This window comes from Haliotis rubra, unplaced genomic scaffold, assembly GCF_003918875.1.
Source record: "Haliotis rubra isolate DU_JTF1 unplaced genomic scaffold, ASM391887v1 Scf481, whole genome shotgun sequence".
NCBI classification, from domain to species: domain Eukaryota; kingdom Metazoa; phylum Mollusca; class Gastropoda; order Lepetellida; family Haliotidae; genus Haliotis; species Haliotis rubra.
The window spans coordinates 314882-328979 of record NW_025767170.1 but is presented as its reverse complement, the minus strand read 5'-3'; the positions used below and the strand labels follow the sequence as shown (position 1 = coordinate 328979).

Genomic DNA, 14098 nt, shown 5'->3' with positions numbered 1-14098 from the left:
TTATCATGTTTTAATATTTTAATGAATTAGTATATTCTTTAGTCTTAATCTCAATTTCAAATTCAGTATAGAGTTTATTTACAACAGTTAACATTCATATTTACTGTGTTTTAATGAAAAAATATCTAAATGGTTGAATTTAGTAATACATAGAGATCTATGGTCCTATTCTATAATAAATAATGTACATATCAGAATTTGTGATGTTGTGTTTTAATGTTATTGGTTGCAGTTTCCTGCCAAGTTAAAGTTGACACTGTGACTGTTTGATGCAGTTCATTTTACCTGGCAACGCTCATCATTTGCATGCTGAAATTTTAAAATTGATTGGGTAATGCAGAGATGCCAACCCTTACGCTTTGGGCATAATTATTACGATTTTGACCATTAAATTACACCATTACACTTAATCTGCGAAAATTATGCTATTCTACTCGTTTTGCGAAAATCAATAAAGTGGATAAAATTTCACAGGGGAATCTTTTCATAGCGCACTGGTGCTGGGGTTCAGAAATGGCCTTACACCGATAGGAATCGCTTACTCTTAGCATTGCGCTCATTCCAATTAACTTGTAAGGAATTTAAGTATTTGTGTCGCCTGACCAACAATTTTCGATGTATGGAAGTTCATAATGATTGGTCATGTGTATTTCTGTCTAGAATCTTTCCTATTCATGTGAATAAACCTTTTTAAAAGTATTTTCTTAAGTTATCACCTTTCACTAAGTGTTTAAGTATTACGCTTTTTAGGTCCAAGTTACACTTTTTCACCTCCAGTATTACATTTAGGCCCAAAATAGGGTCGGCATCTCTCTGGTAATGTAGTACAGCCCATAACATGAATATTTCATGGGCTCAGAGAAAAATGACGTTTTTGAAAATTGTCAGTCGTCATCAGGGCTTTACTATATCAGAGTAGCTTCCCTTTGAAAAAACCCCAAATGTCTCCGTACGTCTTAAAGCATGATCTCTGTGACTGTGTGACTTTGCGTGTAAAAACATGAAGCGTTGTAAAATGTAAAAAGACAGACAACAGTGTTATGGCAAGAGAGATAATGTAATTTATGAACAGCAACAATAGGTAACAACAGATAACAGCACGTTTCACAAACTGATTCACTCAGTAACCATGGGTCCATTCAACTTGGACACCTCCCTCAGCAGCTGGGACACGGTGAGATTTGCGGCCTGGAAGTCGTCCCATAACCTGAAGAACTTGTTGGACTTAGCCCGCTGGGAAACATGTTGTCTTCTGTCCAGCTGTCTGTCTGTCACCAGACGAATCTGTAATGGTAGAAGGTCAGCTTCTTTAAAGAGGAGGGAGAACAACCTGTAGAAGGGTAAGTGACGTCATCCGGACAGCTGATTAAGGCGTTTGTGCCAACTTTCAAGGTCGTTGTTCGTATGGATGGCCATCCCGAAAACACTTCAATTCGCCACAGTCCACACGCTGCTTTGGATCCAGGTTGCTTCGAAATAGTCGCAGAGGATGACCAGATCTGCAGTCACAGCCTGCTGTTTCACCTTAATGAAGGCTGGCCTGATATGAGCTGCGTCAAGGAATTGTAAACCCATCAGCTTCTTGACGATTCTAGAATACAAATTATAAAGAATGTGATGTATAATCATTATACTAATAAATGCTAATACTTTTTTTAACAATATCATCTGAAAGAGTGTAAACAGAAGGAAAAAAATCGTTTACCTGTGTGTACCCACCTCCTCTTCATAAGCCGTAGCCAGACCCAAGTTCTGCACCTTCCTATAAATCGCCTGATTCATGTGGAAGGTGCAGCCTTTGATCTGGACGGCTGGAAAGACTCGCTGAAAACCTCTCCAGATCGCAGCTTCAAAGTCTGTCACCATTTTTTTCCACAGCTTTGTTGTCAATGAGGTCGTTGACCACGTTGAAGACCTGTTAAATAGATAATTAGATCATTAATTGATGACAATGAACAAACTCTACAGCAAGTACAGTAATTAGATTAGCTATTACATAACAATTTGTTAATTACTTACGGCCACCTAGTCTTCTGTCTGTCGCCGCGACATCAATGTGAACAAAAGGGGAACTTGCTTCATAGACGACCTGGAGACAAGGAACGTATGGACGGACAGCAGCTGATAAAAAGCGGATTTCCACGTCTACGAACCAGTCTGGCCTACGAATTCACCTACGGACGTTAAAACTGCCTTACCTGGCTGGGTTAGTTTGAATTTTATATTTTTCTTGTTTCATATTCTGTGTAATATTCGGATAAATCTTTCGGTGGCAGCCGTTTTGTAGTTTGGAAATTTGTTTATAATATTAGTAATCCAATTACAACTGTGACATAAAACAAGATATATTTTCTAATACAAATTAATAAATATATACTATACCTTTGATATCTGATAGGCTATGTTTTTTCTTCATATGCCCTCGGAAACCTACAATAGTTTTGTATGTTTTGTTACACTCGGGACACTCGTAGTAATATTGCTAAAAAAGCGACGTAAAACTCACTCACTCACTCACTCACTCACTAAGACATGTTTTTGTCCTTGAGGGAACCACGAAGAGATCTTGACTTCTTCCTTGGTGCTCTCTCAGTAATAGCTTTCAAAGCTCTACTCGCCCCTCTCTCCAGTTTTCTCGCCATCGCATGTGATCATACTTCAGGAACCTTTGGACGATCTCTTCCAAGAGTTGACTACTGTTGTCTCCAACAAGAGAGTTCCAATATTCACCAAAACATTAGTTAGGATGGCCTCTCTTAAGGACTGGTTTTCCATTTTGCCAGTTTAAACCACTGGTAGAACCTTCCTAGCTTCTGTCTGAAATAGTCTAACAATGAGGAAGAAAGAGTCACAGGGATTTTGGAGACCGACTCTGTCAATTCTATTTGACCACTTCTTCACATCGGCGAGAAAGTTTTCCTTCTTGGAATCTGAACTCTCTACTAACTTGCTCATTGCTGTCTCTTCTCCTTGTGTTTTTTTGCACTTTTCTTGACAGAATAGCTAAAAATTCCTGCAATCAAATGTAGTATACTCTGATCTTGTTTGCTCAGTTCGGAATTCTGCTTTTGTTGGTCTTCCTCACATCTCTGCAAAAGTAGGCTTATCATAGCACTGACAACACCATCAATGAAAACAGGAACAAAAGTCTCATTACTTCCAAGATCAATGCTGTCACTAATATTGCCTTCAACAGAAGCTAGCACATCAAGGTTCATTTTCAGTTTGTGTACTTGTTTGAAGAATGCCTCGCGTTCAGAACTGTTGAATCTGGATTTAGCAAAGTCGATAAATGTTCCTTTAGCTAAACTGGGTTGACAATGGCTCTGTGTGTACACTTGAGTGACAACTAATTTGTTTTTCAATGAAAACAATATGATGGCCAATTCTTGCATCATGTGGTACAGGCTGTTTACCATCTTGGTAAGGGTGACTGAGGTCGCTTCTCTAAGGCTGCTTTGTTGTGTTCTCTTTTGGGAAGACATCATGGTCTACTGTAGGCTGTTGATGATCTGCTGCTGTAAAGACAAAATCATTTACATTATTAAATCATCATCAGTATCAGCAGCAGCAGCAGCAGCAGCAGCAGCAACAGCATGGCACTGAATGAATTCAAAAGCAATATGAATTTAGAATTGATATTCAACAATAAGCTGTACTGGTTTTTTTAAATTTCAGGTTATTTTTCTTTCATGTTTTATATTGTTTGGTCTGTTTTTAAAATTTTAAGTAAATTTACCTTTCAAATCCTTCCTGTTACGCTTCTTCAGTACATGACTTCTGAAACCTGATTGAGACTTGTAGGTCTTGACACATAAAGGACACTTGAACAATGGGCCGGTCTGTTCACTGTCACAGATATGTCTTGTATTAGCCGCAACTTCTGCAACCACGTCTTCAACATCCTCTTTGTCTGATGAACCAAGGTCGCTCCTGAAATCGCCCCAAAAGTCTGCTAACTCCAAATCTTCCCAATCAATTAAATCAGTTCTTTGCCATAACGTTACGTTCATGTCAAATTTTGTAAAATATATAGTAAAACATAAATGAACTTACCTTCTCAACTCATGCTAACTGCGTAAAAACACCTCAAATCCTCTCGTTAATCCACACATAGATCAGTCGGTGACAGGAAGTTTAATCAGCTTGTTGTGACAACATTCAAGGGAGCCTACTCCAATTTACCGAGTATTATTCCGATAGTTTCCGACTGATATAATAAACTGGCTGAAGTACTATTAAACACAACTAATTAGGCACACACTAATTTGTACAAATGGTAGAGAAAGCAAGCGAGTGACATACGGGGTGTTCTCTTTTTGCCGGCACGTATTGTTGAGGGATTAAAATTACTGGACTGTACTAATCCTTCCAACAATGGGGATTAAAGCTATAGCAGAAATGCAAGTATGCCAGCACTTGTATCACAAGTGTGCCGGCACATATACGAATATGAGTCATTTGAAAATATGGTGACATTTTACAATATTCCATGTACTATCAGCAAATACATAAATAAGCGTTAGAAAAAAATATTTATGTGCAAAAATATTCAAATATACAAAATTATTAAAATCTAAATATTTTAGGTATTTAGATACTTACCTTACCATAGGTCTTATGCATATTACCTCAAGCTCCGCTTAAAAGAGATCAGACAGTCGTTGATTCTCCATTCTCTAGAATGGCTGCCTCAAGTATCGACGAGTGTACAGGAACGGAAGTGACATGATATCCCCTCTCCGCGCAAGCGCGGCCTATCCAAAAATCACTTTTACTGACCAGGGCCTCCTTTCACGAAGCACTAAGGTGATCGTAAGACACTAAGGTAACCTTAGTGCAATGTTAAAGAATGGGAGTTAAGGTTAACCTTAGTAAAGGTTGCTTGGTGAAAGTAGCCCCAGGTCCCAAGAGCCTGGAGAGGGGAGGAGCATCCAGCGTTAGGAGGGAGTTAGCGCCCTATGGTAAGGTAAGTATTTAAATATCTAAAATATTTAGATATTAATAAATTTTTAACTTACCTTACCATAGGTCTTATGCATATGGATTCGACAGTAGGACGGCGGTGTCGGGCTCCAGACCGTCCCATGAAGAAAAAACAAGACCACATTCCAAGGGAAACCAAGGAAAACTAACTGAATCAGCAGACTGTCGCAGGAAGTGCAAGGAACAAGAAACAGTAACCCAAGGAAACCCTAAGGAAAACAAATACACCCAGGGCGTAAGTTATCCTTAGGACCAGAAGGTAAGGAGAAGTAGTTACCTAATGGGCGGTAGGACGGGCGAGTTGCTTGGCAACCACCAGTGGACCAAAGGATTGCAGACCTTCCACATCCTCAACGGCCAAATCCTGCAGGTAGTGGCTAGCGAAGACAGTAGAGGAATCCTCCAGCGATCCTGAGGAATCCACAAGGTCGCAGTGAGTCGGGAACAAGCCTCCTATGAACGACAGTTCCTGGGATGGCTCCAGGTGGGACTTGTCTCTGTTGATAACCCACCCCAGTTGCTCCAGGAGACAAATTAGTAAGCTCTGTGTGCTCCTTATAAACCTCCGGAATCCGGTCATCAAAGAGGAAGCGAGACGCAAAAGGGGCTCTCAACAGCTTTCTTTTGAACTCTTCCTGCCAAGGGCAAGGCTCGAGGAACCCCGTCCGCCGAACAACAGTCGTCATGGCCAACGCCGTCTGGAGGTGTGCCAATAAATCATGTAACACCTTACCCTGCCATTGGAACATGGTGGTAAGGTGTTCTGTCCTCGACGCGTTGTCTTCAGTCAAGTTCCAAGCTGCAGCCGAAGTTGCAGAGGCAAACGCCGAAACAAGCTTCAACATCCTCTTGAGCTCTGCATCAATAGCCAACATCTTAGAGTCCTGCACTCAGTAAGAAGACTGTGGTGAACCCGATAAACGTTTGAGGGATTCATCATGAGCTGCGCCTCCATCAGCGAAATCCAAGCTATGTATTTTGTAGTCCCCTTTGCGCGACTTAGGAGCCTTAATAGTAGTATTGAGAGACAGTTTAGCAGAGTTGGCATCCAAGGAGGCCACAGCATCAGCCACCATCGGGTGAGGGGAGGAGTAACTTGGGAGAAGACCTAATAGCTCTCGGGTCATCAGAGCCTGAAGAGGGAGAAGGACAATCCGGCAGTCTGTCGACAATTCAGTCAAACACAGCAGACAGGGGGAGGTAAGTACCCCCATCATCTTCTTCTTGTAACATCTCCTCGTTATAATCGGGAGAAAAATAGCGCTCCTCAGAGTCCTTCCAGGACATGGCAGTAGCATTATACCGTTGGTCAGAAGCAGCAGGCGTCGGGCGCTCAGATGACAGCTGAGAAACAGCACTAAAGGTAACTGTAGGGGAACGTGGTCGTCGTGGCGAGCGGCAAAAAGGAGGCACCTAGAACGGGTTTGACGGTAGCGCCACCCACGAGTCGGTGACCTTGAACGCCTTTCCCTATCATATGAACGTCTGGGAAGGCGAGACCTGGTGTCAGACCGACAATGGCGATGATTAGTATCAGAACGACGGGAGTGCTCAGCTTTCTGGCGTCGGGAACACTCTTCCAATAACTGAATGCTGTAAATCCTCCTCTCGAGACGACGTAGACACAGGTGCCTTCTTGGGGATATGTTAGTCTGACAACAGCGTCGGCGTCGGGGGAGGCGCTGGTTGAGGCAACAATCCAGCAACATCAGAGCTAGGTACCACCGCTGTCGGCGCTGGAACTGCACTAGGCAACGCAGAAGTCGGCGCTGGGACAGCGCTAGGTAACGAGGGTGTCAGCGCTGGAACGGTGCTAGCTTGGGCTTCAACTGCTGCAGGCAAGAGGAGCGTCCTTAGAAGCTTCTGCACCTCCGGATGAGATAAGTCAACGAAGGCGTCAGACGGGCGCTGGGCATCAGGCGTCAGCCTCGCGGTGCAGGTGTAGACGTCTGTTCTGCTAAAGGAGAGGAGCGTCCGTGGAAGAGAAGATCGGGACCCCAAAGAAGAAGCAGGTGAAGACATCTTCCTCTTACGTTGCGACAACCGTTTCTTCTTGGCAGCGGTATAAGCCTTAAAATCGGCGATGGACAATGGAGTAAAAAAATGACAACTCTCAGCAAGTGAACAGGCAACTGTAGCACAATCTGTTCACCAAGGTGGGGATCCTTGGCAGACTTCTGCACCTTGCAGATATAATACGTAAACACACAGAAACCCCCCCCTGCTGAGAAAATGGAAACACCCCTGCAGCAAGAATGGGCATGCCCAAGCAGGCGGAACAGTAAAGTAAACAACCAAGATTGCTGTCCCCACTGAGCCGAGAAGAGCGTGAAACAAGCACAAATTAGGCAATAATATCAAGATACACAAACCCAAGCATGAACATTATGGTGAAAGATACATCAAACATGCCAAGTGGAGCGACATTCGCGACGTGGGAACACACCCCACACCGAAGTGAGACACGAGGCAGCCAGGTAAGTGAAGTTTACTTTATGTTCTTCACCCACACAGAGAAGAATATAGGATATAAAAAGCATACATACCAAAAACAAACAAGAACTTTAATATCTGAAAGTATCAGTAAGTAGCAAACTAGCGAAATCAAAAAACGTCTGACACGCAGTATGCTTGAAGTAAAAGTGCTTTTTGGATAGACCGCGCTTGCGAAGCAGGAGGGGAGATCACGTCACTTGCATTCCTGTGCACTCGTCGATACTTGAGGCAGCCATTCTACAGAATGGCAAATCAACGACTGTCTGATCTCTTTTAAGCGGAGCTTGAGGTCATGTGCATAAGACCTATGGTAAGGTAAGTTAAAAATATGAATTACCTGACATATATCATGAAATTTTAAATCAGCAAATACTTAAATAGGCGTTAAATGGCACACCAGAAATAAATATTTATGTGCATTGTGCATTATACATAAATACATTCACAATCCCACCAGATAGGAAAAGGCATCACCATAAACAAGTGGTGAGATGGTGCCAGTTCAAGAGTCTTTGTTTCTCATGGCCAATTCTTTTTTCAAGGTTCCGGTATTTCGTTGGTTTCATCTCAGGGAACCACCAGCCTCCAGCTGAAGAATCGTCACTGTAGCACTGTTCTGCCTTGATGATGTTGGTGAGTTTTGAATGCCACCCTTCCACATGATTGGTGGTTCTGGGGCCGACGGTACTGAAGTAGTACCACATCAGTCTCTCTCCTCCCTCGATCCAAAACTCGGTGACATAATCGGCAAAACCTGAAACACCAGGCATGTCCATGTCCACATTTTCTAGAGCATTCAGCCAAAAGTCATCCATGTCACACATTCGTATGAGGGGAAGGGCTGCAGCACACCGCACAAACTGCTTCACGTCAGAGTTGTTGTGGTGGGCTGTCTGGAGTCCATAACGTTGAGCACCCTTCCACATAGCTTGTCTGAAATGGAACATACAACCTTTCAACTGGCATCGAAAGGTTGTCCGTGCAGCATTGTGAGCAGCTACCGCAAAGTCCATGAATATTTCTGCTGGTTGGAGTTGGATGTTAAGCAAATGGGCTTTCTCTATGATGACCTCGAACAATCTGTTGTATGTTGTCTGTCTTCTGTCAGGGAGAAGGGCTTACACCAGTGGAAACATTTTGCCGTGGACAAAGGCATGTATTGTATAAATCTGCTAGAACAGATCTGGACACGTGCTGAATGTACCATTACAGTCACATCACCTTCAAGTGTGATTAATGACATACTCAAGAATAGTGGACAAATATCTGGAAACGAATGAGTCAGCAAAAATTCAAGGGACGTAACTCATGCTAGATTTACATCACTTCAGCCGCTTTAGCCAAATATTTTATGGGTTCTTTTTCAAAGTTCAGTTGCTCACTCGGTGGACTAATAACAAAAATGAAACATGAGATATATTTATTTCACAGACATTTCATCAAACTTAAAAATAGTGACATAAAATAAGTGTACAGCCAATCCCCATGGAAGAAAAACAATGATTCCTTCAAATACATCCTGCGTGTTCAGTTAATTGTTGAACAAAGTTGGCGCCAATTACATATTCTTTACCATTTTCAACGAAGCATCTCGTTTCGTTGCCTTTGTTTTGTATCCCTTGGACTCTAAGTAGTCCCTCAATTCAGGCACACTGGCCTGATTGACACCAAGCGGAGGCAAAGCTACGTTTTCCATTTCGTCCCTTATGGCCTGTCGTTTTGATTTTCTCATTGCAGACAAATCCTCTTCCCAAAATTGTAGTTTTGGCTTTGTGTAAGGCCTGTTCTCTCTTAGCATGGTGTTGATTCCCTACCATACGTTGTCTTGTCATCAGGGCGTCAGTTGCTGCATCCCATTTGTTGGATTTTCTTTGATGAATGCTTTGATTTCATCATTCATATTTTCAATGCCCTGGCAACTAAACTGAGGTCCAAATTTGGCATACATGACAGGCGCATGGTAAACGAGGCAATGAATATAAGGTGTTACATTGGCTTTGCCATATCCCATCTCCTTTTCCCCCCAAAGACAAGAACAGGTTTAGCCATGCCTTAGCTTTGTTGAAAATGGCTTCCCCAGTTACCCCTTCCCCACCATAGACAAGATCATGAAACACCTCTCGGAAACCGGTCCAAATTGAAGTGATAGTTTCAACCGTTGGAGTGGATAAAACACCCTCAAGTTTTTGCGGCAGTTCATTCAAGACCTTTCTCTTGTCTATTCCTGATAAACTCGTCCAGTTCAGATTTCCATTACTGTTTTTTTTCTTTCCAAACCGAAAACACAACCCCACATTCCCGAAAGACTTGGATAAGTTTATCAGTGTACTTTGTACAGCCTTTCCCTTTTGTCTGGGACTGATCTAAATTGCGTGCTCGATTTATCATATTGATTTCCAAGACATCAGTGATGTGAAGTAGCATATGCAATTTATCTATTACAAAATTGCCGATTTCAATGTCCAACAAAGGCAAATGTTTGGCAACAAATGTTAGGTTAGGGGCACAAACTCTTAAATCGGACAAAGATCGTGCAGTGGTGGGGCACTCATGAAAGTGATTCCATGCATACATCGGGTAATTGTAATTTGTAATTGTAATTGAATGTAATTAAGTACAAAAATCTATGTAATTGCATGTAATTTGTAATTGAATGTTCAGAATGTAATTTGTAATTTGATTAATTAATATCTCAATGTAATTGAATTTTTCAATTACTTTTTCAATTACATCAAATTACATCTCACTTTTTTTATTTTGGTGGTCATCAGGCAACCCATGCAATTATATTCTGTACAATAAGGAGGACAAAGCAGTTTTTTTTCAATTAGATGCTTGTCAGTATATACTCTAGCAAGTGTTAAGTTTTGAAGAGATGTGAATGACTAAGCCTTTGTAACTCTCACCATCTGCACATTTGTGAAACAAAGTGAATCAGTAACGCATGACTGAATGTAGGTTAGTATTTGAGGAAATGGATTAACTATACTATTAGTCAAGTTCCTATCAAAATGGCCTCTTTGTTTATTTCTCATAGGATATACAACAAGTGACGATAGAGGTGTGTCTAAAAGAAATATGCAAGAGAAAAACCTGATCAAATAGTATTTAAGATATTGGCAAATATTAAAAACACAATGAGTGGTTGTGCTGCAACAGAAAGGAAATTTCACGAATTACTCGAGTCATATGGACTTGAACTGTTTTTGCACATTGTAGAAGTATGGGATGAAATGTCGGATGAAGAGAGAAGTGCATGTTCACGAATGAATAATTTCTTTAGTGGACTGCATTTGTTTGTTGGATGTGAAGATGTGTCCGCATTAGCCATCAAGAAATTTGAACTGCATTCCTCAGACCAACCATCCAGAACAAGGTACTAGCCAAGAGGAAGATGCCAACCCCGAATATTTGAAATCAGAAAGTGGCACTGTAAGGCTTATCCAATGTATGAGCAAAGCGTTTGGAAGAGGTGCGGATGTAGAAAGTGGAGTCCATGGATCATGGAAGACTTATGTCAAAGTGAAAATGAGAAAGTGTTGTGTTTCCCTTTTGAGCACAATCGATTTAATGTTGTTTTTGCTTGGGGAGTTGTTTGTTACCATCAGCAAAGAATTATCAGTTTCCTTGAAAATGTCCTTGGAGTTACCAACAGGCTAATGCAACAGATCGTAAGTGATGTCAAGATTGAAGTCTGGTCTTGCAGGATGTCATGCATTTGGTCTCATATCAAAACAGATAACGGCTCCACTTTGGCGAAGTCTACACATCCTCAAAATAAACAAGCAATATTTCGATCTCTGCACATTCCGTGAGAATGTGAAAAGTGACAATACATTAGTGGACTTTGTGACTGGAAAGAAAACCCCATTTGAAACAACAGTTGCAGATGACAACATCCACAGGGAACTTAATACACCCATGTGATGGGGATCGTCTTACATCGTACATGTTGTACAGGTTGTGTGTGAAAGCATACTTACTCTGCTTACACGTCAGCTTGCTGATCAACTTCCAAAGAGGCAAGTATATATGCTTCTTTCACTGATGACCTTAAGTCAGAGACCTCTTCATTAAAGAAGCACAACAAATTTCCTGAAATCTTCCTTGATGATTCTAGAAAACACAGCAAAACCATCTGCTTACCTTTCAAGAAAAGACTGTAAGATACCAAAAGAGGAGCTTCACGCGCCATTTGATTGGCTGACAAAGTCTCGCGCATGCGTACACGGTATGTTAAATATACCATTACACAGCTCATGCGAGCAGAAGCCGACATAATTGTATTCTCGAACATGTAACTTTCCGATTTCTTAGATGGTATGGTCACCGATAACAGCTTTATTTTCCAGACGAGGGCGGGACACCATCGGATTTGCGCGCACGAGTATTCGAGCATCGTTTGATGACGCTTTATTTATCATGGCGAGGAATGAACACAAAAGCTATGTTCAGTTATATCTTTATATATATTATGAGCACTGTCATACAAATATATACAAACCACACACACACACACACGAATATAGAAATATATAACCATGAAAGAAACCACACGCAATAAATAAATATAGGTATTAGAAATAAACACATCATATGTACACACTCATATGTACATTTACAACTGGAAACATACACACGCACGCACGCATATCACTGGCAACAGAACCATGAGACCACTCACACAGAAGAAACGCGACAGGTCTTCAGGGCAGGTCCCTGAACTCCGCATAGAAACGGGACCCTGATATCCTAGTTTGGAGTGCCGCCAACACTGTAATGATGTCTTCTGTATTGATTGCACCTGTGTCTTCCTTGTCAGGGAAATGCCAGGATCCCCTCGTCTTACTTGGATGAAGATACTTCACATTTAACGGTTCTCTCTGCGTCACCTGGCTAAGAAAATTAATAGGTGCATTTAGACCATGAGGTTTTTAGCTGTGTAGAACACAAACGCAACAGTGAAATTCAATCCCTTATGTTGATATTTGTCATCACGTTTTAACAGTTTAGAACCTAGTGACGGTCAAACATAACCAACCTCAGCAACAAATGGCACCGTCCGGTTTGATGAGGTAGGAACGGCCACATACACACATGTCCCTGCTTGTAGACTGAGAACACTGAAACATATATCAAATTTGTAACACATCAACAGTAATTTAGGTGAAAAGTTAATAAATAAGAATAATGGTTCCTTGACAGTAATTTAAGACATCGTTGAATGGGTTGAAAAAACAAACAATTCAGTATACTGGTCATAAACACAGCCCTATATTTATGGAACATTTTGCGCCTGGTGAATACCTCGTGGTTAATCGGTTCTCTTGCGGTGCAGTTCCCTGGTGTGGACCCTTTTTTCTGGTTGTCATGGTGGCTGCACGCTTCGTGGCTGTTCCTCTTCCTCTTCCTCTTCCAGGGTATTTGCGGCGTGAGTTACTACAATGAAAAAGAGATGACATTCGTACCTGGCTATGTACATTCCGCAGACTAGGGCGCACTAGATACCAAATTAGTTTTGAATGTAACAAATAAACCAATTTATATTGAAAAGGAGCCCAAGGCAGACCAGAGATTCAGACCTGAACCTGGGGAAATCTAGACTTGCTCCATTTAGGGCTTTAGCACTGCAGGGAGGGCTAGGCAGTAGGGACTGTGAGACATACTATTACCAACCTTGTCTGGCTCTTTTATGTGATGTTGCTTGGTCACTGCAACCTTCAGGCTCGACGTTGGCGTTTTGGGTAGGTGGCTCCATTTGCTCTGGTATTAGTCTGAAAGTAAAATTATGGAAGAGTACCCGGCAAACATAATCTTTTATCTGTGTTTCAGTTCAGACATATCAAAATCACTTACTGTCGCCTGACGTTCTGATAGAGATCAGACAACTCTGTGTCCGGGTATCCTGCGGTGCTCCCCTCTGGTGTGCTCACTTCTATGCATGGCGGTTCAAAACAGTCGACCACGTCATTCTGTGTGTCCTTGGTGTAACTCACTCCACGAGGCTTTACGTCGGTCAAGGGTTCACCGTTCTTGAAATGGTCGAGAAGCGACCCGGTGCCGGTGAACTTGATCCCTCCCTCGAACGACAACACCACCAGAAACTCCATCGTCGGCACCTCCTTCGACAACTTCTCAGCTTGTTGCACCATGCCCCTCATTGTCTGCCATTTCCGTTGCTTCAGTGCGTTCTTGGCGTTCTTCTCCATCCGTGTTTCATCTTCAACAACCACCTTCATACCCGGCTTGGCACGTGCATGTTCCATCCTGATCTAAAGAGGGAGAAGATGTGATATGATGAGTTGTTTGCAACATGTTCTGACCATGAAAACCAGTTAAAATCAGAACAGGGAATATTTACTTACATGTGAACAAAATAGCAGGGCAGTACATGTTAAAATCGGGACAGGCTAAAATCATGGAATATTTACATGTGAACAAAATAGCAGGGCGGTACATTTTAAAATCGGGACAGGCTAAAATCATGGAATATTTACAATGAACACAATAGACATGTTTAAAATTGCTGAACTATTTACATAGTATTGTTGTTATTTACATAGTTGTACAAACAAGAGACAAGGGACAATCAGATGTATTTATTTATTGAAAACAA

General features: G+C 41.8%; 1 protein-coding gene and 2 long non-coding RNA genes across 4 annotated transcripts in view; all 3 read right to left on the bottom strand.

Annotated features, from left to right (window-relative positions):
- Positions 1–736: 736 nt before the first annotated feature.
- The window catches only part of LOC124291108, a 20957-nt gene continuing 7595 nt past the window's right edge, over positions 737–14098 (bottom strand). The window contains exons 2-3 of the long non-coding RNA XR_006902145.1: positions 9045–9049; positions 737–813 (exon numbers count right to left, since the gene is read on the bottom strand). This is a non-coding gene — a long non-coding RNA (uncharacterized LOC124291108). The remainder of the gene's footprint in view (positions 814–9044; positions 9050–14098) is intronic.
- LOC124291107 lies at positions 1087–2765 on the bottom strand. The gene is made up of 3 exons (XR_006902144.1): positions 2020–2765; positions 1706–1915; positions 1087–1591 (listed from the first exon to the last, which is right to left on the bottom strand). It is a non-coding gene; the product is annotated as an uncharacterized LOC124291107 (long non-coding RNA).
- LOC124291106 overlaps positions 11933–14098 on the bottom strand; it is a 27587-nt gene continuing 25421 nt past the window's right edge. Inside the window, exons 1-5 of one of the 2 annotated variants that reach the window (XM_046728010.1) lie at positions 13339–13757; positions 13159–13256; positions 12790–12921; positions 12524–12605; positions 11933–12374 (exon numbers count right to left, since the gene is read on the bottom strand). In XM_046728010.1, coding sequence (XP_046583966.1) covers positions 12851–12921; positions 13159–13256; positions 13339–13748 — 579 coding nt within the window. In that variant the 5' untranslated portion in view covers positions 13749–13757 and the 3' untranslated portion in view covers positions 11933–12374; positions 12524–12605; positions 12790–12850. Of the gene's footprint in view, positions 12375–12523; positions 12606–12789; positions 12922–13158; positions 13257–13338; positions 13758–14098 lie in introns of those variants that run through there. The other variant, XR_006902143.1, reaches the window with a different exon arrangement.